General features: G+C 37.5%; 1 protein-coding gene across 7 annotated transcripts in view; it reads left to right on the top strand.

The window, feature by feature from the left end:
• The window catches only part of SATB2 (SATB homeobox 2), a 195,915-nt gene that overhangs the window by 103,259 nt on the left and 67,114 nt on the right, over positions 1–25,542 (top strand). For all 7 annotated transcript variants that reach the window (XM_003825320.6, XM_003825321.6, XM_034954748.3 and 4 more), the window contains one exon: positions 12,340–12,812. In XM_003825320.6, coding sequence (XP_003825368.1) covers positions 12,340–12,812 — 473 coding nt within the window. The remainder of the gene's footprint in view (positions 1–12,339; positions 12,813–25,542) is intronic.

The raw sequence follows: 25,542 nt of genomic DNA, 5'->3' as shown, positions 1-25,542 counted from the left end.
ATGAGGGTGTGAGTGGGTGTATGGCAGGAAGGGAGGTGGGTGGGAGGGGGAAGGCTGGTGTGTACACCTGGTGGAAGTAGGCAAAGTCGAACCTATTGCAGTAATTGACGGAAATGGAATGGTGAGGGAAGTGAGGCCCTGGCTTTGAGTGGCACAAGTGAGAAAGACAGGAAGCCACCAATGCGAGAGGTTCAAGCAGAGGAGAGCCATGAGACTTGGTGAGAGTAAATAGGGGTATGAGAATGAGAAAGAGACATGCAAGCAGAATCCAGGTTTTGAGCTTAAGTGACTCTTGATGGTTGTGACAGAAATAGGACAATACTAATGGAGACGAAATTGCTGATACCTCAGTGAGAATTTTGACAACTAGGTAGAAATGTCCATTAGGCTGTTTGAGATGTGAAACCAGCCGACTAAAGGACAGGATGGAGAATAAATTTTTGAGCACTTTTTTGGATGACAATTGAAATGGTACCAAATGAACATTCCTTAAAGAGGAGAGCAAGAGCGGGAGAGGGCTGGAAGCTTTGAGAGGAAAAGGGCCAGGAGTTAAGAAGATGCAGCTAGAGAGAGTGAGGTGTCACTGAAGCCAAGGGAAGATGAGTTACCGGGGGGAAGTGTTATCAAGGGTGCAGTGGAGGGGCAGGGGAGAGGAGAGGGAATTGGAGGCTCTTGGCTTTGGCAGAAAGGATACCATAATGACATTGGAGGGAGCTGTCTCTCTGAAGTGTGAGAACAGGAAAGCCTATGCATCTACTAAGGGAGGGGTGGCAAGGACATGAGAGGAAAGAGTCTAAACGTGGCTAACTGAAGCATGAGGGCTAAGTGTAATTATCAGAAAGAGGATGGAGCCAGCAGTTTTGAAGAGGAAGAGGAGTGATAAGCAAGAGCCCACCAACTAGGAGGGAATGGATTTGAGGCTCAGATAATGCAGTACCTTTGAAAGAAAGAGGAATAGTGATGTCTTCTTCAGAATCTGGGAGAAGGGCAAGGAGATGTGTAAGGAGGGAAGGTTCTAGAGATGGAGTGGACGGTGAGGATGGGCAGCTCATGCCATGAAGTGTGAGGCTGGGCTGGCATGACCTCCTAGCAGTGAAGGAGAGAATGATTGGCATGGGGGCTTGGTGGTGAGAACACCTGAAATAGGATCTGGACAGACCATGTCTGGGGAACAAGGAGGGAGTGTGCTTTAGATTGCTCCTAGTTTCAGATTTCCATTTGTCCTGCCCAGAAACAGAATAAAAAAACTCAAAAACATAGATGTGATGGGGGCTGACAAAGAATCTACAGAAGTGTGAAATGAGAGGCTTTGTGTGTAGACCATGAAATGCGCAGCTTATTTAAAATCTGATGATTGTGGGGACATCCTCTTCTACTGGGGAGACCAGCAGGTGAAAATCAGAGAACTCTTTTGGTTTCTTGATCAATTAAATAAAGATTATTACCTAATTTTCCTTAGACGATTACAAGGTTCAAAGCTGAAAAGCACTTAAGCTCATAAGGTGCTTGAAGCACTTAACTATAAATGCTATGTAAGATACTAGGACTGAAATCACATTGCCTAATGGGAGACAGTTATTTAACTATTTGCCTGACTGATGAATGGCCTTCATTCCACCATTTGTGAGAATTTGAGATTATTTGACCCTTGGAGTTCTGAACTCCCAAGGGAATAGACATGAATCTATAATCATCTAGAGTACAAATCAGACTATGAGTTCTAACATTGGACCTTTCAGGGTATCACCTTTCTAAGTTTTATGTACCATAGAAATTTTGATTTTTGACTAATCCCCCTTCTGGGCCAAAAGCTGCTTGAAAGAACTTCAGAGGTAGAGGTTTTGGGAACACAGGAACATATCCATTTTCTGTCCTCCCCAGAGTCCTGTGAGCATGAGGCCTTAAACACAGTGAATACTTAGCAAATATTAATAGAATTGAATGTAATATAGATGAACTTATTTGAATATATGCATTTAGAACAGTTTTATTTTTACACATATTATATGGTGCACTGATCTTATTTGCTACCTGATCTGTCAATTGAGAGAAAAAAAAGAAAGAAAAATCTTTGCTTGTTTAGTTCATGTTGCAAATGTCCTTAGCAAATGTGATTGGTTAGAATCATTCTATGTTTCTACTAGTTATTGAGCTAAAGACTTAACAGTAGTCAATTCAGTTGAATAGGACAGTAATACCTTTATAAAGTACAAATTAGAGACCATTTGTGTAGCCTAAGATAAACATGCCTTTGAGGTTTTCACAGCTAGTTTATCGAGTATTTTCCTCAATATAATGGCCTAAAACATCAAAGTCCTATAAAATCACAGAGACTGGTCAGAGGAAAAGAATGAATCATGAATTGATTGTTTTCTTTGATTAACTTTTCTTCAGGTAGGTTGAATTAAAGAATTAATACACATGGAATGCCAACTGACAAAGGCAGAATTTTCCTAAGCAGTAATGTTAAGTTTCAACAATATGATCTTTTTTTACTATCATGTGCTGAATTCACCTTAGAAATTATAGTTTTAGATTAAAATAAAGAATAAAAATGAAGATATTATTAGATATAAGCAGTTTTAACCTATGTAGAATGTTATAGGAATACTCGAAATGATCAATGATATCAAACTGTGATAAAGCATTGTTTGAAACCAAAAGGGACAATAGTGTTCTGGTACAGAGGGTGGAGACTAGGAAAGGTAGATAATGCTCACTTTTTCCATGGAACATAATGGGTCCTAGGAGCTTTTATTACCAAAGAAACAGAGGTGTCCACATTTGAGTTACTTTATGGTGGATATATGTTTCTATGGAGGTTAATATGATGGAAAAAGGAAGTTGATAATAAGGGGAAAATACACCTAAGAAAACCAGTCATATGGTATTATCACAATGCTGGCTGGTAGGCTTTGCTTATGGGCTGTTTTATTAGGAGTTAACAAGTTGGCTCTGAATATCTTGCTCTAGGCAGGGACTTTGCAAGCAAGTTCTCAACCCAGAGACAAATTCTCTTGAACAAATTTAGAGAAAAACAAAATCTTTGGGTTTGGTGGCAAGTTTTTTGTTTTTTCTTTTTTCTTTCTTTTACTCTTCAGCTCTTTCAAGCTCAATAATTTTTTAAAATTATATTTGGTGAACTCATCTGGTAGTTTTATTTGTTCGTTTTAATGGTATGGGATTTATATCTGAGAGATCTATTAGCTTTGGCTACTGCAATCATGTCCATCTGTGTTTGTATTAACAGAATTTTATTTTTGTATAATAAATTGACCTTATACCTCCAGTTATTGACTAGGAGAGAATAAACCAGAAGTATTTTCAGTGACTAGGCATATTCAGTGTTGGCAGACAGGATGCTATTCTGGTTTGTTGGGGGAAATTAGCATTATGTTTACCTTTTAAAAAGATTTTAACCCAATGAAAGACTTTGGGTGGACAGTGGGGTTGTTGACCATTAATGTGTAGCCCAGCTGAGTGAAAGGAGACAAAATAAGTATCAGGTGGAAGCATATGGAATTGCCATTTTTGTAGGTCAAAATTGTTACATATCGCCAATTTCATATAGTTCAATTATATATGAATTTGTGATTGCCCAAGATTCTCAAGCTGTTATATTATGTGAGTATGCATACCCAGTTTCATTTCTTGTTGGTTACTTGTTTCAAAGAAATAATTTCTATTTATAGAATTTATAGGGTACCTGAGAAAGCTCTCTGCTGTGTGATTCATATCTTTCATCAGTCAGGTGGGAGTCCATGCTGATGACACTCATTTTGGGACAAAAGCTTTGGCCTCAAGAAAAATAAGATAATGGGAGGGGATTTATAAAAATAAATATAATCACTATATTTATATACTGATTATATAGGCACATGTATATATCTTACAGATGACTGGAATGAATTGCTAATAAACTGACAAAATAGGAATTTAAAGGAGCTATCTTTTATCATCAAATAGAAATGCACTTTAAATCATAGGCAGATGTTATGGACCCATCTACATGTGGCAGACAGTTAAAGTGTCTGAAGCAAATATATTGATGGAGTTTTTTAAAGTTAAGATTATTCAGTACTGTATCTCTAGGGGCTGCCATCATTCCTGGCACATGATAGTTGATTAATAAATGTTTATTATATGAATTTTAATGTAAATAATTCTATTTAAGTGACTAGCTGATTCAACTGTTGAGGAATCAATGATTTCATCACTTTTTGAATTGACAGTCTTTTCAGTCTATGTTACACAAAGCGTACAGTGGAGGCTGAGGTTGAGCTTTTACCATGCAGATGACTTATCCATCCTTAATGTCACATACGTGTGCCACGTGCACTTGTGCACACAAACATGCAAATACAAAGTGAAACTTATCGGTAAGAAAGTTGATTGCTCCTGACCCAAATCCTAAAGCTATTAATAACCACATGCCCCAAACTGGGCAGTTCATCTTAAGCAGCGGAATACAGACTGCAGGGTCCTAAAGGCATAGGTTTGAATTCAGAATCTTCCATTAACAGGTTTGTAACATCAAACAATTATGACATTAAAGTCAAATAATGACATTAAAGAAGCCAACTGAGCTTCAGCTTCTTTAATAAAGTAGGCATCTTAATATCAATGTCATAGAATTGTTGTGAGAGTTAAACGATAATGATGTGTCAGGGATTTAGCTCAGTGCTTCAGCTACTATATAAATGGTGGGGCTTGGTGTTACCTGAAATGCCAATACAGTTTGAAAAAGGTATGTTAGTAGTAAAAATATGAAAATTCTTATAATAAATATATTTTTTCTAAAGAAAATCCATTAAAAAGCACTTGTGAAACATTTAGGCTTTAGAACTTGACTTTGAGTTATGCACAAAAAGAGGAAAAAGTAGCCATGTGGTTTGTGTTTTCTTATTACGAGGCGAGAGCCAGCAGCCTTAATCATTTTGAATATTCCTAAATATTTATCTGCATTTGGACAGTTATTCGACCTAGAGCACATTTTTTTAATTTCTCTGGTATTAGACAAGATCGTTGTCTTTAAAAACTGGGCTTCAAGGTTTTAGAGCATAAGGTGGGGAAGCAGAGAACCTGGAGAGGAGGTTTGTAAATTTAAGGCATTCATATGCTCGAGTATCTTTTTTCTGTGCTCTAATGTTTGGGTACCAATTTGAAATTGTTGGTTTGATTGGCAACATTTTTACTAAGAGTGCCAAAAGCAAGCCAGTGTCCTTTTTTACATTTGTAGAATCACTTCCAGAGTACTTTCTAAGGTTGAAAGAGTCGTAGAGAAATTCTGCCGTCGTCTTTTCTTTCTTTCTTTTTTTTTTTTTTGGCTTATGTTCTTCTACCCAGGGTTTCTAGGAGAGGTTCTGGGGAATACTAGAGTGTTATCTTATTAAGGAATCCATTAGCACTCATTCATGCTAATCCATTTACATTTGCATAAGCATCTTAATGGCTTAAAGAAAAATCCATAGGCCAGAGATTCTGGAAATTTCTCAGTGCAAAACCTTTTACCCAATTCATTGCTTTCTACCCATTATAACTATGGACAAACCCAAGGGGCTGTTTCACAAAAGCAACTGTGTTAAGGTTTGCAGCGTGAAAATACTACAATAATAGCTTTAGAAATATTATGTATCTTTTTTGCAGTATTGATAAACTTGCAAGAGCAATACTGTAATTAATATTGCCATTGCCACTATATAAACAACTATTTTTCTTGTAATGGTGAGTTTAATAGAGATATCTAAGGAAAGTCTTAAATTCCTGCTAAAGAGTAAAGAGCAGAAGCAAGTATACTGAGAAAGATAATTGTTTTAAAACGGTACTTTTAAAGATGCTCTTAGGTAAGTAACCTGGAAGGTTACTTTAAGACCACTTTACAGGTAATTCTTCCCATTTTACAGATAATCCCCAGATCACTCATCTAGTTATAACCCAGGCCTTTGAAATTTCAGTTTGCTTTTCTTTCTACCTTTCCTATGCCACCTTGCTATTATTGGCAGGCATCTGTGCCAATCAGATGCTTCACCTTTTGCTCAAAAACCTTCAGAAACTATACTTTGGGGCACTAAGTCATTGGATTATATTTTGAGCATTGAGATTTTATTATATTTACTTTACATAATTGCAAAAGAAATAATAAAAATTAAGTGCCAGAATATAGGAGTGAAAGACTATATATATATATATATATATATATATATATATATAGACACACACACACACGCATACATATGTATATACATACATCCGTGTATATATACACATATATACACACTATATATACATATATAGTGTGTATATGTGTGTGTGTGTGTGTATTATTTTATTTTTTGAGTTTTGAAAATGTTCTTGTAACAACCTAAAATATATAAATATATATCAGGGATTTATGTTATTTAAAATAAATACCTGGCTTCCTGGATGTACCATAACAAGTGTCTTAAATAAAATAAGATTTTTGGACCAAATACCTTTTAATTGTAATGCAGGTAAATTCCTGAGGGAGGAATATAAGTTTCTCATCTATGAACAACCAGCCACAGGCAGCAATTGTGAGCATCTGAATAGCTAATGGTCATAGAGTGCTCTTGGTTAGAGCATTGTCTCTGTGAACTTGGTGAGGTTTTAGGAGTTACTGAAATTCTAATATAGGGCTACAAAGGCCCTACCTACTTTAGAGTTAAATGGAATCCCAGAAGCTTAGAGGGTGGTTAGAAAATGGCTGCCCATTCCCTGCAGTTTTCACTCAGTCCCAGGAAACTTGAAGGAATCTGCAAGATCCTCTTAGAACTCTGGGTTTCTCAGAGACCTGGACAGACTCCATATCTGAACTGTTTATCTGGAAGGTCCCTGGACTGGTACCTTTCCCCAGATGTTGGAATAGCTACCAAAAGTCTCACAGCTACTGGACGTAGAAGCATTTGAGCCTCCCTTGCCTTGACGGTTTCTTAAACCATGTTCTGTTTGGGGACTTACATTAGAAGCTGGGGACATCATTCCTTTCCAGGCAATTCCCTCTCCAGTACTCACCCTCAAGGCTTCAGCCACAGTAGAATCAAGTTCACTGTGAATTAAATTGCAGCTCTGATTTAAAGCCCTGGGAGCAGTTGTGAGTTATTTATTTATTTATTTATTTATTTATTTTTGAGACAGAATCTCACTCTGTCACCCAGGCTGGAGTGCAGTGGCACAATCTCGACTCACTGCAACCTCTGCCTCCTGGATTCAAGTGATTCTCCTGCCTCAGCCTCCTAAGTAGTTGGGATTACAGGCATGAGCCACCACACCTGGCTAATTTTGTATTTTAGTAGAGACCAGGTTTCACCATGTTGGTCAGGCTGGTCTTGAACTCCTGATCTCAAGTGATCTGCCCTCCTTGGCCTTCCAAAGTGCTGGGATTGCAGGCATGAGCCAACATGCCGGGCCAGCAGTTGTGTTTTTACTGTCTCTTTAATAAGTAAGCATGTTGCCTTTATCAGAATATTTTCTGTTGTGAATGTGAACATTGCTTTCACCGTCACAGACAGCACTACCTTTTACCCTTCATTTTTTCCAGGATTTCTGATCTTCTGCTAAATACTGCAGGGATAAGATGGCCCTTAGGGCCAAGGTGATGTCTTTGGTCTTGGTTTAGTTTAAGACAGACTTAACATGATGTTTTCCATTACACAGTGAAAAAAGCAAGAACACAAAACCAGGCACTGCTGTTAGGTCTGTGTTTCAGACATTGTGATTACTTTCAAATTATTTTAAAAGAAAGAAGGGAAAGGAAGGGAGAGAAGGGAAGGAGGGAGTAAAGGGAAGAAGAGAAAGAGAAAAGCAGGAAAGCAGGAAGGAAGGGAGGGAGGAAAGAAAGAAAGAGAAAAAGAAAGAACGCTCAGGCTCAATTTTCTGATACAGTCTGGCACATCCTGATACTCCGTCTCTTTTTTAAGCATCTGTGCTTCACTTGCTGTGACTTAAGAGACTAAAAACGTTATTCTGATATTATTTTTATGAGAGTGGCAGCAAGAACTAAATTAAAATGTTTTCAATTTAGGTAAAATCAGCCAGGCATGGTGGCTCATGCCTGTAATCCTAGCAATTTGGGAGGCCGAGGCGGGTGGATCACTTGATGTCAGGAGTTGGAGACCAACCTGGGCAACGTGGTGAAACCCCGTTTCTACTAAAAATATAAAAATTAGCTGGGCACCGTGGCACATGCTTGTAATCCCAGCTACTCAGGAGGCTGAGGCATGAGAATCACTTGAACCTGGGAGATGGAGGTTGCAGTGAGCTGAGATTGTGCCACTGCACTCCAGCCTGGGTGATGGAGTGAGACTCTGTCTCAAAAAAAAAAAAAAAAAAAAAAAAAAAGACAAAAACCTGTGTAAATGGTTTCTGAAATCGTGTTCTGCCTTGGTCATTGTAGATGCATCCTTTTGACAGCATTTGATCCTTAGTCATTCATAAAGTCGGGATGATAATTTTTTTTCTTCTTCTTTCATTCTTGGTAGTAAAGAACTTGACTTTTACTGGTAGAACTGTTAGGAGCTGAAAAACATAAAGGGTGACTAGTCTCAGAGGCAGAATTTTAAAACTGGTAGCCTATGGGCAGATCTGGTTTTCAGAAATGTTTTGTTTGGCTTTTATTGTATTTTGAAATGGCATTAGTTGCTAACACTTAAAAATTAGGAATATCATGTAAAATCCAGATTTTTTGTTTTTCAAAAAAAAAATCTAAAGAAATGACAATATAAGAAAGACAGAAACTGGCTGAGGTTAGGTAGTGGTTGCTACCTTTGTACTGGTTAGACTTTCCCTCCTCCACCTAGTTCTTCTGCAGCTGGCTTTTCTGGCTGTTATCTACCTGAACAGGTAGGTATTTGCGTTTGCAATGTCTTCATTAATGTTTACTGAGTAGTTAGTACTTCATGGTGTTACTACGGATGTAATATGTTGCTATGTCTTTACAAGATACTTCCATAGTTACTCTTCTTAACTACAAGAATTTATAAGGATCCACCTGGAAACTCATAAGGATAGAAAGAATGATTATATATAACCTTAAAGAATATGGACTGACATTATTCAGACTCTTACTGCACCAATTCATATAGGTTTCATGGAGCTTTGATGTTTATGCTTAATTGTGTACATGATTTTGACTAGATCTATGAATGAGGTATTTTTAAATTATATGATTTAGATATATCTCAAGAAAATAAAGTCACTCAAATGTAATTAAATTGTTGAAAAATGAAAATACCAAAATTTTGGAAAATTAATGTTTGGTCAAATAATGCATTCTATAGGAGGATGGTTCTATGTTTTTTCAGTAGAAAATGAAATAGATGGCTAGGTACAGTGGCTCACGCCTGTAATCCCAGCACTTTGGGAAGCCAGGGCAGGTGGATCACCTGAGGTCAGGAGTTTGAGACCAGCCTGGCCAAGATGGGTGAAACCCCGTCTCTACTAAAAATACAAAAATTAGTTGGGTGTGGTGGCGGCATATGCCTGTAATCCCAGTTACTCGGAAGGCTGAGCATGAGAATAGCTTGAACCCGGGAGGCAGAGGTTGCAGTGAATGGAGATCACACCACTTCACTCCATCTTGGGTAACAGAGTGAGACTCGGTCTCAAGCCCCTCCCCCCACCAAAAAATGAAATAGATAAAATATTTCCTTATTAAGAACCTGAAAACATAATTTAATATCTGAATTTATCTTTACTTTGACTGAATTAAAAGCAAATAAACAAGCAAAAGTGAATCAAATATTTAACTGAAACCAAATATTTCTGTCTATAAAATAAGATTTTACTGTGGAATCAGTTCATGGTCTCTTTACCTTTTTTTTCAGTGAGGAAATTATGATGTTAATTCCTGTTCTATGGAAACTGTTAGATTATGTTATCCAAAGGCTCCTAACCATTTGCTTGGTTTGATTTTAAGACTATGTACTTTAAAGTTTAATTAATACAATAATTGAAAAAGGTTTGCCTTTAGAAGATGAGTAAAATAATTTGTTTTCTTAACCTTATGAAGGAAAGGTGATACGTAAAACAAATGAATTACACTGTAAGGATTAGGCTGGGTGCAATGGCTGGTGAGGCTGAGGCTGGTGGATCACATGAGGCCAGAAGTTTGAGACCAGCCTGGCCAACATGGCGAAACCCCGTCTCTACTGAAAATACAAAAAATTAGCTGGGCATGGTGGTGCATGCCAGTAATCCCAGTAACTTGGGAGGCTGAGACAGGAGAATCACTTGAACCTGAGAGGTGGAGGCTGCAGTGAGCTGAGATTGCGCCATTGCACTATAGACTGGGCAACAAGAGTGAAACTCTGTCTTAAAAAAAAAAAAAAAAAAAAGCAAGCAAACATTGTAAGGATTAAGTTAGAAATTGAGCCCTAAAAGAAGTTTGAAGTAAACTCTTGACTTATTTGGAAGTTTATAGGAATGTTAAGCAAGAAATCGGGTTTTCTTTTTTTTTTTTTTTTTTTGGAGACAGAGTCTCGCTCGTCACCCAGGCTGGAGTGCAGTGGTGTGATTTCTACTCACTGCAACCTTTGCCTCTGCCTCCTGGGGTTCAAGCGATTCTCCTGATTCAGCGTCCCGAATATCTGGGATTACAGGCGCATGCCACCATGCCTGGCTAATTTTTGTATTTTAAGTAGAGACGGGGTTTTGCTGTGTTGGCCAGGCTGGTATCGAACTCCTGACCTCAGGTGATCCACCAGCCTCGGCCTCCCAAAGTGCTGGGATTACAGGTGTGAGCCACCATGCCCAGCTTAACTGAGTTTCTTTAAAAAGCAGGAAAAAGCACTGTACATGTCTAAATATAAGGTAATACCAAGACGGGTGTTCACATGTTTTCCTAATGGGATATTTTGCATGCATAAAACTTGTAGACATGGATATAAAATAGTTAAATATCTACCCACATTTTAATGTATTAATTTATTTCCACATATACATTTTTAAAGTCACATATTACATAAAGTATTAATTTAGAAATACTACTTTTTTCCACCCATACAGTTCATTGACTTTATTCAGTGCTTCGCATGTGATTTGGCATCAGTGTCTGTCATCACCAACTCCCCTGTTTTCAGTCATCTCACCCAGTTGTCCAGCACACATCATTTCTGCCTAAATTTTTTGAGACTCAGTATTTTTTTTTTTTTATAAAACCATGATTCTGTCACGGTTAACTATATGCCAAACCACACATTCCATTTGTATAATAGGGAGACAGTTACTTTTTATATGTGTTCTATAGGTGAATATGTTTGATCTCTAGCTTCTTAAAGTTATCTTTAATGGACTTTTGCATAGTCATATCCAGCATTTGCAATTATAAGAAATAATTTCTAAATTTGTATGGATTTTTTGCTTTGAAAAAGAGATCTTGTTAGATTATATTACACCTATAAGCATTTAAAACTAATAATGTTGGGATTGCTTCAGCCCCATTTCTTTTCTCCAAACCAAACTTTGTTTTTCATGATAGAGTAATACAGAGACTTGGATAAGGATTTGGCTATGAGGTGACTGTCTTTCCTAAGACATTATCTTAGGGAAAGAAAAATACTTGCCTTATGCTTGTATATATATGATACTTACTTTTCCCTTTCAAAGTTATTCTTTTAATCTTTATTAAAGCACAATATAATGTAATAAAGCAGATAACCTGAGGAGAACTTCATTTAATGGCAAGTTGAGGTGATGTTATTAATTTTGTGATTTTTTTTCTTATCTGAGTGCATAGCACAACGTTTAAAATATCAATTTCTTAAGGAAACATTTCTATAAAAAAGATAGCAAGTGAGTCAATAAATGGATATACTATGTGGTAGACATTTTTAAATGAACATTTCCATAGCTGTATAATAATATTTATGTGAGCTTTTTACTAGAAGGTAGCGCTTAATTTGGCAGGAGATGTTGTCCTTGTCATTTCCTGATAACCATTAACTACATACTACAGAAGATAGGAACAGCTGGTGCTTTTATAACAAAGGTTGATTGGGGAGATGATAGAGCTTGGGGGATCTAAGAGGATTTAGAATGGTCAGTGGTTTCTGTCTTGGCTATTTAAAGAAATGCTTACTTTTAAGAATTTTAACTAATTGAAATGGCAAATAATTTTACTTTCTTTCATATGTTCCATGAAAAAAATCTATTGTAACATTTTGCAGAAAAGAATATCACTTTTATGCTGGAGCTTCCATCATTGTACGAAAAAATGTTTATATTATTAACATGCCAAAAGTATGATAATTCAGTTCTACATATATTAGCAATAAATTGTACCAATGAAAATAATGATTAATTATCACTTTTATCTCTTAACAGTGGAAAGAGTGGAACGAGAAAACCTTTCAGACTATTGTGTTCTGGGCCAGCGTCCAATGCATTTACCAAATATGAACCAGCTGGCATCCCTGGGGAAAACCAACGAACAGTCTCCTCACAGCCAAATTCACCACAGTACTCCAATCCGAAACCAAGTGCCCGCATTACAGCCCATCATGAGCCCTGGTCTTCTTTCTCCCCAGCTTAGTCCACAACTTGTAAGGCAACAAATAGCCATGGCCCATCTGATAAACCAACAGATTGCCGTTAGCCGGCTCCTGGCTCACCAGCATCCTCAAGCCATCAACCAGCAGTTCCTGAACCATCCACCCATCCCCAGAGCAGTTAAGCCAGAGCCAACCAACTCTTCCGTGGAAGTCTCTCCAGATATCTACCAGCAAGTCAGAGATGAGCTGAAGAGGGCCAGTGTGTCCCAAGCTGTCTTTGCAAGAGTGGCATTCAACCGCACACAGGTACAATTAGCATTAAACACTGTAATTAACAGTAATACTGGGGACAGAATTGAGATAGGTTATAATTATTTTTATCTCTTTAAAAAGCTTTATGGATCTCAGGACATAGAATTAGATTAATTAATAATCCTTAGTTAATGAAACACTATTACCATTGATCCATGCATGACCATGATTAATTAACTAATTGATTAATTTTGATGAGGTAATGGACATCTTTGAACCCAACATGCAACTCAGGACCCCAAATGTTACTAATGACTTGGGTATGTACTCTCTCATCCTCTCCATTTACTGTTTCCAGATGTAACCCTGATCTTGAATTTTGTGATTATCAGTCTCTAGCCATTTTTTTAAACAAATTATAAAACTATGCATGCCCAGACAATCTATTTTTTTCCCTTGGTTTTGAACGTTATAAAAGAAATAAAATTATGTTTTATAATTTTATAAGTAAAGTTTTATTTAAAAATTTATAAAAATCCTTCAAAACATAAAAGTTAGATTTAAGATATTGATAAAATGATAATGGATAGTTTACTTTTATTTTTAATGTTTGAGAGAATTATATGCCAATTATAACACTAAATGTTGAAAATGTAAACAGTTAATTCACACGTCTTATTTTTATTGAGGGTGCTTATATGTAAGACATTCTTTTCTGCTAGTAGTTCTTAAACTGGAGTGTGCATCAGAATCACCTGGAGGGCTGTGAAACACAGACTGCTGGGCCTCATCCCATAGTTTCTGATTGAGTAAGTCTGAGGTTGGACTCAGAAATGGACATTTCTAACAAGATCCCAGGTGATTATGATGGTACTGATCCGGGGCCACATGTTGAGAAAAACTTACCTAGCCCTTATATGAGTAAGAACAAAGCAGATGTGCATAATCTCAGGGAGCTAACGATCTAGTGGTGAAAACCAGGTAACCAGATAATTAGAGTAAAATGTGAAGTGTTATGAGTAATGTTGGAGAGTGTAAGCAATAGTTGTGGTGGAGGTTCATGGTGAGCTGGAGGTGAAGAATACTTCCAGGAGAATGAATATGGTAAGCCTTCAAGAAAACAGTAGGTTAAAATTTCAGCACCCTCGTAAATGCAAGGCAGGAAGCTAAGCTCTATGTGGATGCAAAGAGGAAAAAGATAATGGGCAAGCACATATGTAAACAACACTCTAGAGTATTAGGTTGTCAATGGGTTAGACCTTGAAGGATTAATAAAGTACAGCAGACAAAGATGATGAAGAAGAAGATTATTATTTTAAGGTAAAGACATTCATAGGAAAAATGTTGAGTTAAAAAATGCAGGAATAATTTGAAGACATAAAACAACTGATTTCTGAGAAAAACCCTGTGAACGTACAGAATGTAGGAATGCTTTCATTTATCTGATACCTGTTCAGAGACACATGATAACACACGCTGTAGATGGACCTTACAAATAAAAGAAAGCATGCTGGATTGAAACCTCAATAATTTGGAAAATACAGGAATGTTTCCAAATTTAATGATTACTTCAAAAGTTAAGGGGCTGGGCACAGTGGCTCATGTCTTTAGTCCTAGCACTTTGGGAGGCCAAGGTGGGCGGATCACTTGAGGTCAGGAGTTCAAGACCAGCCTGGGCAAGATGGTAAAACACCATCTCTACTAAAACAGAACAAAACAAAAAAATTAGCTGGGCGTGGTGATGCGTGCCTGTAGTCTCAGCTACTCAGGAGGCTGAGGCAGAAGAATCCCTTGAACCCAGGAGGCGGAGGCTGCAGTGAGCCGAGATCATGCCACTGCACTGCAGCCTGAGTGACAGACTGAAACTCCATCTCAAAAAAAAAAAAAAAAAAAAGTTAAGTGAAAACTCTCACTGGCGAGAAATCTGATAAATGTTGGTAAATTGGATTGCCTGATGCAAGTTAACACTCAAAAAATGCACCTAAGTGAAATGTTATACCAGTTAGAAATATTTTATGTGTATCAGTGGTTCATTGTTAAAGAGGGTCTGTTTACTTTTGGTTTCCACGTCTCTTGCAAGAAAACATTGAGGTAAGAATTTTGTAGATACTCTTTAAGCAATACTGCGTGAGTTAAATAAATAGTGTTTTTATTAAGTCAGTTAATACATTTTTTCTCTCTTTATTCGAAAGTGTTGGATCTCTGGTTGAATTGAAATGTATTTCTATTATGTAGGCAATTTAAATTTTTATTAGTTTTGAAATTGTCGTATGATTAATGAGTCATTGAAAAATGAGTTTTTGTGCTGGGTGCGGTGGCACACGCCTATAATCCCTGCACTTTGGGAGGCTGAGGGTGGCAGATCACGAGGTCAAGAGATCGAGACCATCCTGGCCAACATGGTGAAACCTCGTCTCCACTACAAATACAAAAATTAGCTGGGCGTGGTGGCGTGTGCCTGTAGTCCCAGCTACTTGGGAGGCTGAGATAGGAGAATCACTTGAACCCAGGAGGTGGAGGGTGCAGTGAGCCGAGATTGCGCCACTGCACTCCAGCCTGGCAACAGAGTGAGACTCCGTCTCAAAAAAACAAAAAAGAAAAAGAAAAAAAGAAAAATAAGTTTTTGTTAATGGTTGGGATTTTCTTACTGGCCTCGTGGCAAGTTTTGTTATCTCTTATTATATATATTCTACCTTTTTATGGGAAAAACTACTCTTTTTGGTGTAAAGATAGTTTTTATATTTTCTTTGCTTGTAAAGAGTTATTATCAATTTGTAAGTATAAAAACTGCAAGTATAGTTGGTAGTTGATAAGAAAGGTAGATAATAAAACTTAAAAGGGATGGGCACAGATTGAAAAAGGCCTTGAGTGCCAAGACAAGAGCTCTGAACTTTAACAGGCACTGGAAACCATCATAGGTCTTAGGTAGGAATATGCTGTGCTCCCACCATCTTAATTAGATCTTATGGAGGTTTGATAGCAAGAGGGTAGGAATATCATTTAGCAGGCTACTGCAAGTATCCAGGTGAAATGTACAGAGGTTTTGAACTAGGCTGCTGGGGAGGGTGCAGAGAAGAAATATTTTGGAAATAAAATGGACAGAAAGTGTATAAATGGATAAAGAGAGGAGTAGAACTGACACCAAGCTTCAAGCCTGATGCCTGAGAATAAAGGTGTAATTATGAAGGGAATCCAGGAAGACATGGGAAGAGTGGTTGGAGTAAGGTTAAAGTGATAGTTTTAGATTGGGTTATTTTGACGTTGAAGTGTTGACCAACTTCTTAAGTGAAAATGTGCAACAGTCATTGAAAATATGAGTTTGTGGGGGGAGGGGGGAGGGATAGCATTAGGAGATATACCTAATGTAAATGACGAGCTAATGAGTGCAGCACACCAACATGGCACATGTATACATATGTAACAAACCTGCACGTTGTGCACATGTACCCTAGAATAATAAAAAAAAGAAAAGAAAAAGAAAATATGAGTTTGGCGCTAGGAAGAAGAGTTATCAGGACTAGAGCAAGAGATTAGAGATGTTGTCACAGAGCCTGGGACAGGAAATGGAAGAGTCAGGGGAGAGAAGGGGAGAAATCACTGCTATCACCACCACCAGCAGCAGCAGCACCAGCCCCAGGAAAGAGAGAAGAAATGCCAGGAGATGGGGGCAGGTGGAGAAGGAAGAAGAGGGAGACAGTAGTGAGAGTATAGAGGACATGCATGGAGAGTTTCCAGAAGAAGACTTGTCTACTTGTGGAAAGCTGAGAAGTTAAGAGAGAGAGAGGCTTAAAACCATGTCATGAGATTTGGCAGTTGGTTGGGAGAAGACTGGCGAAGTTTAGAGTATAATTTCATTAAAGTAGTGGGGCAGGAGCCAGAATTCAGGAGTTAAAGAGTGATTAGCTGTTGAGGATGCAGAAGTAAGTACATGACACTTTCCAAAATTTGGTGTTGAAAGGGAGGCCAAAGTGGGTGGACAGTTTGGAAGTGATAGGGGGTCAATTTGAGATCACAGGATTTGGGAAGTTCACAGCATGAACTGGTGATGATACCAATCATTGTGGTTTGGTAACGGTCTTCAGCGGTGCTGGAACTTCAGGACTGGGAGCAAGGAAGAAACACAGTGGGACTGTTTGAGGTTTGGTGCTGACATTTTAGGTATGGCAGGAGGCCAAGAGAGGTAAAAATCTCTTGTTCCCTTGACTCTTAGCTAATTTATACATTCTAATATTGACAGAGTCTGTTAACATCACTTGAAAATGAGTTTGGAGGTCCTGAGAGACTCTCACATGTTCCAGACATCACTCTTCCACTTTCTCTCGTGATTCAAAGTACTCGGGCAATATTTGTGTGTCCATAGTTGTCTGGACTGGAGTTATGAAAGGCTCTGGTCCTTTTGAGCAAGTCTGTTGCATACTACTGCAAAATAAAAATTGGAAGGATCTATCTTTTGGCTCTGTATTTTGCAGTTCTCTGTCTCTCTCTGTGTGTGTGTGTTGTGTGTGTGTGTTCGTTCATCTGTCCTTCATGTGCATGAATAGGCATTTCATGGCTAGCCAACATTTTATTGCCTGGTTATGTATACAGCTCCTTTGGCTAAGGATAAAATTGAAAGCATGGTTGTATTACTTTGGATTTTAGAAGCAAATACAGTATACATTTTATCCAAGTAGCATGAAGCATGAGAGAAGACTCACAATGAGGCAAAACAAAGACAGACCATATTGGCGAGAGTGTACACTTTGCCAAGGACCTAGACTCCTGGAGGTCTGTCTTCTCCCATATAATCCTTTTTGTCTATTTTTATGGATTAATGATTTTTCTTTGGCGTTGCCATCTTTCAAGTGCCAAGTTATGAAAGGTCTAATTGAAGCATGGAACACATTTTATTATTTTCCTCCTGCCATTAAATTTGTAAGATGGCTGCGCCTAGAAAGAAACATTCACTTTCAATCAACATGAGCTTGAGTTCATGGGCCAGCCTTGAGGATATCAAATGGAAACTGCGTAGGAATGTATGAGTATTTCCTTTTAAAATTCTGCTTTTAATTTAGGAAAGCTTTTCATCCCTCTGGGATCATAACCTGTTGTGTATAAAGCCCAACCTAATCAAGGTAGATGGTATTGACAGAATGACATAGTTTGAACTTAAGCAGGAGGTCAGCAGGCAGATTGTTTTTTGCTGTATGTACTGTAGTCACTAACAGCCGGACTGGGCAGCTGGTTTTACCAGCAGCATTGTTAAATGGAAAATATGGTATATTATGCCCCATGAAACCAACCATAGATTTTCCAAACGTTTAGACTTTTTTGAGTGGAGTCAGACGTTTATGGATGATATAATGACTTGCCAGCTATAATAAACAAAAATAAACATTGTAGCATATCCTCAGTCTATTGAATATTTTCCAGAAATAGTTCATGATCTCTATTATTCATATATTATCAAATTCAATAAAAAGCATTTTAATACATTTTGTCACCTTATATTTTGTGTTCCTGGATTTGTGCTTCATGGTTATACCAAGAGCAAATCGTGTGTGTTCATTTTGTCACCTTATATTTTGTGTTCCTGGATTTGTGCTTCATGGTTATACCAAGAACAAATCGTGTATGTGTGTGTGTGTGTGTGTGTATAAAATAAAATAATATGTAAACATTTACAGATAAACCTGGAACTGTTAGAAAAGAAAACCCTGCCCAGTTTTTCATGTTTAAGATTTCCAGATGAAAAACTTAAATTCATAATAAATAACATTTCAAATGTCAGTTCTCCAAAGAGAAAATATTAATTACCTTGTTATGTCTGATTCATTGTCACCATATCATTTGATGATGTAAAATAACACAGTTAAGAGAATAGAGCCATATTTTCAAGAGCTTCTTTTTAGTTTATTTTTATTTTAATAAATATGTCTTTTAAGAATATAAAATGTATTTGTTTGATAAAATGATGCCCTATCCACACTTTATGACAAGGTCATGGCATCTGCTGGAGTCAGAGATAGACAGCCTTTTGCCAATATTTTATTATTTATTTATTTATTTATTTTTATCCTTACATTTCTCTTTTGGTTTGCTAACAAAAACATACATGGTCTAAACTAGGAACATAAAATTGAGTCACTTGTTCTGGGCTAGGGATACAGCACATTAGAGGTCATGCAATGCCAGGATATGGGATCTCCAGCATGAGCCTGAGACTAACGTGTTTCTAGACACAGGGTGTAGCTGAGCCTTGTGTCCTGTCTGTGCCATTAGGTCATTATGACCTTATGTAAAATATGTAAAATACATTCTGAGTATCACCACTCTTTTTTTTTTTTTTTTTTTTAGCTAGTCTTTTGAAAGATGAGATTAGCCCTGCTTTCTGTCTCTGAAGACTTTTATGGCAAATGAGACCCAGTGAAAACAGTAAGGTGAAAGTGATAAGGCATTTTCTGACCTGGTCATTAATATTCAGGCAATCCCATGATACATTTCTAAGCACTTTAACCTGTGGCCACAAAGTGAGATGGATGATTTTACACTGGAGGAGCCTCAGGCAGATAACATCCCAGCTCTGTTTTTGATGCTCCCCTGCCTCCCCGCCCCCCGGCCCATGGTTTTACTTCTGAAAGCCTGCGTCTGCTGTTAGGCTTTTTTGTTAACATCTCTCCAGTTTGGGCTACTGATTTTCTCTGCTCATCCTGGCAGAGTTGGAAATGCTTACCACCATCTGATGGGTACAGGAGGATGACAACAGGGCAGCTCCCAGCCTCCTGTAGTAGCGATAGCTCTGAAGCATAACTTCCACTCCAGAGCGCTCTGCAGGACCAGGCTGAAGCTGGGACTTTGCTTGCATTTCTTCTCTTCCCTGTCCTGCTTCTCATACTCCCTCAGCAGTTTCCCTTGGAAGTCCATCTTAATAAATCACTGGCGTGGTAGTCTCTATCTGAGGATCTGCGTTTTATCCCAGATTATAGGTCCACGCCATTTCCAGCCTAATTGGTCATGCCATAGGGTAGTAGTTTGAGTAAAACCTATCTATAGTTTTATGTCTACTTTCTCTGCAAGTCAAAAGCCATATGTTGTTATGGAACTAGTATAGAATTTTTTACTCCTTTCTTTTGAAAATATTATCAGTATTATTGTTTAAAACCTATGCCCCCTATAGCTCTGCAATTCAATGGGTCAATATTGATATAGTCCAGACTGACTTATGGATATTGAATGTGGAGGAAAGAGAGAGAATGAATAAAAATGAGACAGAAACAGACGTTGGATGTAAGGCCTTATGAGATTTACCAAACTTGACTTAAATGAAAACTGTCCTTACTGGGTCTAAATGGTGAATTATGTGATTCTGTGGCTTTGAGAGTGGCTTTGCCTCTCGGCCCTACTCCTCCTGTGCTCCTGCAGTGATGCAGATAGTGTCTGTGGGAATAAGCAGCTCTATCAGGTTTCCTTTTTTTTCCATATTCGTTCTTGCTTATATCCTGAATTTATTTTAGTGCTGACATAGTTTGACTTACTAGGCCTATGTACATGAAATATGTTGCTGGACTATTTAATTTGTTTACATCTTTGCCTTTTGACAGTGTGATTATGAATTCCAACCTTAAGCATTATTTTGCCCTTTGTTACTTTGTGGACTTTAAAAAATTAATCAGGGATTTATGCCAGTATGGAAAGGTTTATGACAGTATTTTAAGACTTAATATTACTGAGGGATGGTTGTAGAATGCCCACTGACCTATAATAAGCATGATTTCATAAAATATGTACAGCGAATCTTCCTTAATAGATAAACTATTCTCTAATTTATTTGAAAATCCAATGACCTACATATTCGTATGTTCAGAAATCCCCCTTTTACTAACATTGTTTCTCCTCTGAGACCTTCCATCTGAGCAAATCTGTTAAATGAAGTAGAGGAAGCTTTGATCCAAACTAGGCTAAATCCAGTGGAACGGATGCCCTGCCACATGTGAATGGGAGCATTAGAATGCCAGAAAAGGGAAATTAGGTGCGATCCTCATATCTTCTCTATACCACTGTCTCCTTACCTTGGTAGCAGAGTTCAGGAAACATCCTTATGCAAGGAATTAGCAATAAGAAGACTGTATCATTTGAAAATGAAACATTTGCCATACTCATTATTTATGTTGTGTGGGGTTTTTTTCTGCCTCTAGCACATCATGCCATAATTAAGAAAGTTTCAGGCTCATTTTGTGTCTCAGGTAGTTCTTCTGAGCCGGTTCTTGGAAACATGTTTTCAGTTGCAAGTACAGATGTGTTTTGCAAAATGTGCTATTCTTTTGTAACAGTAAGTCTCTAATTTGGTATCTTGCTCCTTCAGTTCATTGAAAAAGTTGTAGAGTTACACAATTTGCAACCTTACATCAAAGGCCTTGCTTGGGAAAGCTGTGCATCCTGGTCTTACGTGATAGAGAACAGGATTTTAAAAATCCTTTGGGAACTCATTTTGTTGACCTGTCCTCATTTGACTACTTTTAGTTTTTATGAGACTTTGCAAAAAAGTCTGCAGTTTACTCATCAAAGCCACATCATTTGAAGAAACTTAAGACAAGGATCATAAATACAATTTATGAAGTCACTCAGCAACTGGAGAATGTTTTCAATGGATTGGAAAATTAGATTGAACGATGTATCAGGAAAGCTGACAGTAAGGTCAACTGCTAAAATGTAAACATTCATGTGAAATGGCATGGCTTTTGCTTTTATGCTCTGTTGACACAGTGTTTATAGTATATTCATGCCCCAAATTATTAAGGTTAAAAATGACTCAGGACTTACTAAACATTATATTTTGAAGTGGCACAGTTAGGAAGTGATATGTAGCAATAACATGAAAATCCTGGCAACCAAAATATTTGGGAGTCTGAGCTTCAGTGTGTTACCAGTCAGTTTTTTGGAGTAGAAACTTCTCTTTTAACTCCTTTGTTTGAGTTATACATATTGTTAGCCAAAGGTTGGCACAATTTAATCATACATACAGTTTATATTTCTAGAAAATTTGACCTTTAAGGTATTCAGAATTCTGTCAGCCTACATCTGGTCTCAGTCATCATTATTTCTCACTATCCAATAGAGATACAAGCACCCAGCAAGTCATAGAGTAATAGAACACAATGTAAATCCAGGGATCTTGACTCCATGGTCCAGTGAGCTGGTTATAAAATGACAAGGAAACCTGTGAAAAAAGGAAGTCCACCCACTGAAAGATGAGCTGTAAATATGAAATGCCGCAGATCAAGCATGAACCCGTTATTGAGTTTTGAAGTAAATAATATACCCTCTTTTGATTTCAGAACATTAAATTAATAAAGTAGGAAGAGATGGCCCTGGTTGCTTCATAAAATAAATAGTCTTTCATTTCAGGATCACTGGCTTGAATTCATAGATTTACAGATTATAATAATATTAATATCTCCCAGGATAGCAGTGTCTCAAAGTTATTAGATTGCTTGAGGGTAGCCCTGTAGATAGCAGGTTCCCTTTAGTTCCCCTTGCACATATAAGACTATCTGTTGTTAATTGGCACCTTTTTCAGGCACTCTCAGCCACAAAACATGGATTGGTAGGTCAGAGGGCTCATCTAAAGAGACTTGGGGAGATGATGGCTTTGTTTGTGCTCTGCCTATAGAGAAGGCTAATTTAGCAGCTGTCAAACATATGCAACTCTCCTCTCACTTCTAAATCCACCTGAAGTAGAGACTTGTATGTAAAAGAAGACCTTTCTTTTCTCCTTTCACAAAACTCATGCAAGAGAATCAGAAGAAGCAAACATGATGACATACTGGTCTGTCTTGTTCTTTCTTTCTTTCTTTTTTTTTTTTTTTTTTTTAAGACAAAGTCTTGCTCTGTCACCCAGGCCCAGAATTCAGTGGTGCCATCTCTGCTCACTGCAACCTCTGCCTCCTAGGTTCAAGCGATTCTCCCACCTCAGCCTCCCGAGTAGCTGGGACTACAGGCATGCACTGCCATGCCTGGCCAATTTTTTGTATTTTAGTAGAGATGGGGTTTCACCATGTTGCCCAGGCTAGTCTAGAATTCCTGAGCTCAGGCAGTCACCCACCTCAGCCTCCCAAAGTGCTGGGATTACAGGCGTGAGCCATCACTCCCAGCCTATCTTTTCCTTTCATCCCTTACCAATGTGCAAAGTTCTTAAAAATTAGTTACCAGACTCATTATAGAAAATTCAGGCTTCTCTGTTTTTACTAAAGAAAACTCACTTTTGGTAAGTTTTGTAAGCTTGTTTCACCATTCTCTAACAGGGAATGATTGACTCATTTTACACAGATAGAGGTCTCTATCCTCAATGAGGACTTTTACCTCTAGTGAGTATATTTCAGTAGAAACCTGCACTTTTGTTTTTTTCTTGTTTGTTTGTTTTTAAATGGAAGTCTTGCTCTGTCGCCCAGGCTGGAGTGCAGTGGCATGATCTTGGCTCACTGCAACCTCTGCCTCCCGAGTTCAAGTGATCCTTCCACCTCAGCCTCCCGAGTAGCTGGGATTACAGGCATGTGTCACCATGCATGGCTAATTTTTTTTTGTATTTTTAATAGAGACAGGGTTTCCTCATGTTGGCCAGGCTGGTCTTGAACTCCTGACCTCATGATCTGCCTGCCTCGGCCTCCTAAAGTGCTGGGATTATAGGTGTGAGCCACCACATCCAGCCGAAACTTGCACTTTTAATGTGAAAGTCCATTGTTGTATTATTTAACTAGTCTCCCGAAATTCTGAGTGATGTTATATTTACAGTATGATTTTTATTAAAAAAAAACAAGGAAGCACTAGCTTTAAATTCTGTTATTTATATATTTTTCACCATTGCTCAATTAAAGCAATTTTAAAAATATATACAAGGCGTTTTCCTTTCATGGTCATTTATTGAAATGATGACCATTTGGCCTTGGGTTAATTGCATATTTGCTCAAATAAAGTAAAGGAAGTTTGAAGGCCAGAAATGCTGAGAGAAAAATATAATTGTTATCAATTTGAAATTACTAGGTTGTTTCAATTCTGTCTACAGTTCTGTGTCTAAAATTGTCAGTATAGACTGCAGAATTTACTTCCAAAGTTCTCTGTCTGCAATACCTATAAGAAATACTTTTTACATCATGAGCTGGTACACACCCACAGATGAGCACGTGCACACACATCTGTATGTCTGTCTCTAGCTATATCTCATTTCTACCTCTCCCTATCTGTATGTTTCTAAAGCAAAGGCTTCATGAAAGAAAAAAATCCTTCATGGAACAATGCTATTACCATGTATTAAACACTTTGGTACTTTGTAAGGTTTTTAAATTCCAATTCATAATAGAAAGTTAGTTATGATATGCTAAATTATCCACTAATAATTATGACCCATGTTTGAACAGTGATACAGATTAAAGCTGATTTTTAAAGATAGCAAAGTTACTTAGAGAAAGAAAGTTGTTTTACTTTTCTGAAGTATAAATTGAATATTTTAATTTAGTGTTACCTAGAATATTCATGTGGTCATTTTGCATCATATAATTTATTACATTTTTCTTTATACCTTCTCTATGTCAAATAGTTTTAATTACTCCACTTCCTGTAAGTTATTTATATTTTCTGCCTTCTCTATGAGAAGACATTTAGCAAAATATAACTAGAGTGTCTTGAATATTTAAAGTTGTAGATGTAAAATAAAAATTGTACTGTGATGTTTATGTATTTATTCATCAAATATTAAGTATTCAGAAACTATACTAGGCATCCTAACAATGGCTAACATTGATTAAACTCTTAGTATGTATCACATACAGTTAGAAGCTCTCTAGGGGACCCTATAAGGGAAGCAGAATTATTTTAGTTTTACAGGTGAGGAGACTGTGCCATAGGGAGATTAATTGATACTTGTCCAGTTAGAGCCCAATTTCGAATCCAGCAAGTCTGACTTCATGACTCATACTCATAACTACTTTATTCTCAATCATTTCTGCTACCGCAGAGTGGAAGATGAAGGGCATAATCCCTTCTTCAAAGAGGTACAGGGGTAAACAGACTTTCAAACCAGTAATCATTTTGTGAAATCATTAGGACTGTGACGTGTCCCATGTGCTATGTGAGAACAGATGCTTTTGACCCTGAAGGTGATTAAAACTAATGCAGAAATATTTCAGCAGGAAAGAATAATATTTTGTAACTGTTTCAGAAAAAGTCAGCTCAAGTGTTAATAGACTGCTTTGCTTGTATCTGAAGGCATCTGATACATTTGAGATATAAATATTCAATAAATGTATTTGTTTTGTTTTAGGAAAGTACTATTTTTGCCAATGTTTTGACAAAGTAGCCAAAGCTAGTAAATTTTTGGGGCAGGTTGCCAACAGTTGTTTTACAGAACATTCATGGAAACTAGGAATAAGAAGGGCCCAGAACTTTGTGAATGAAATAGTCATAGTGCCAGGTACTTGAGGTGTGAGTAGAAACCATGTATGTGCCCAGAGCTGAAGAACACTACTAGTAAAACGTTTCCAAAGGGAACCTGTTCAGTTCTGTTTGCTTTCACTTTTGGTGCTAATGTGTTTTATAAATTTTGACTTGGATTGTGCATAGCCTCTTATTCCAGTACCTAAGACTTCCTAGAGACACCAAGGAGGAAGGGATAATCATTACGTAGATTAAGTATGCAAAAACAAACAAACAAACAAAAAACATTAAAGTTGCCAGGAATCTGATTTTGGCTAATTTCCTCTATTGTACATGCTCAAATGTGGCTTGGTCAAAGGTATTGCAGTTAAGGGAACAC

The sequence above is a fragment of the Pan paniscus genome, chromosome 13 (genome assembly GCF_029289425.2).
Source record: "Pan paniscus chromosome 13, NHGRI_mPanPan1-v2.0_pri, whole genome shotgun sequence".
Classification (NCBI taxonomy): domain Eukaryota; kingdom Metazoa; phylum Chordata; class Mammalia; order Primates; family Hominidae; genus Pan; species Pan paniscus.
This window is presented reverse-complemented; position numbering and strand designations above follow the sequence as displayed.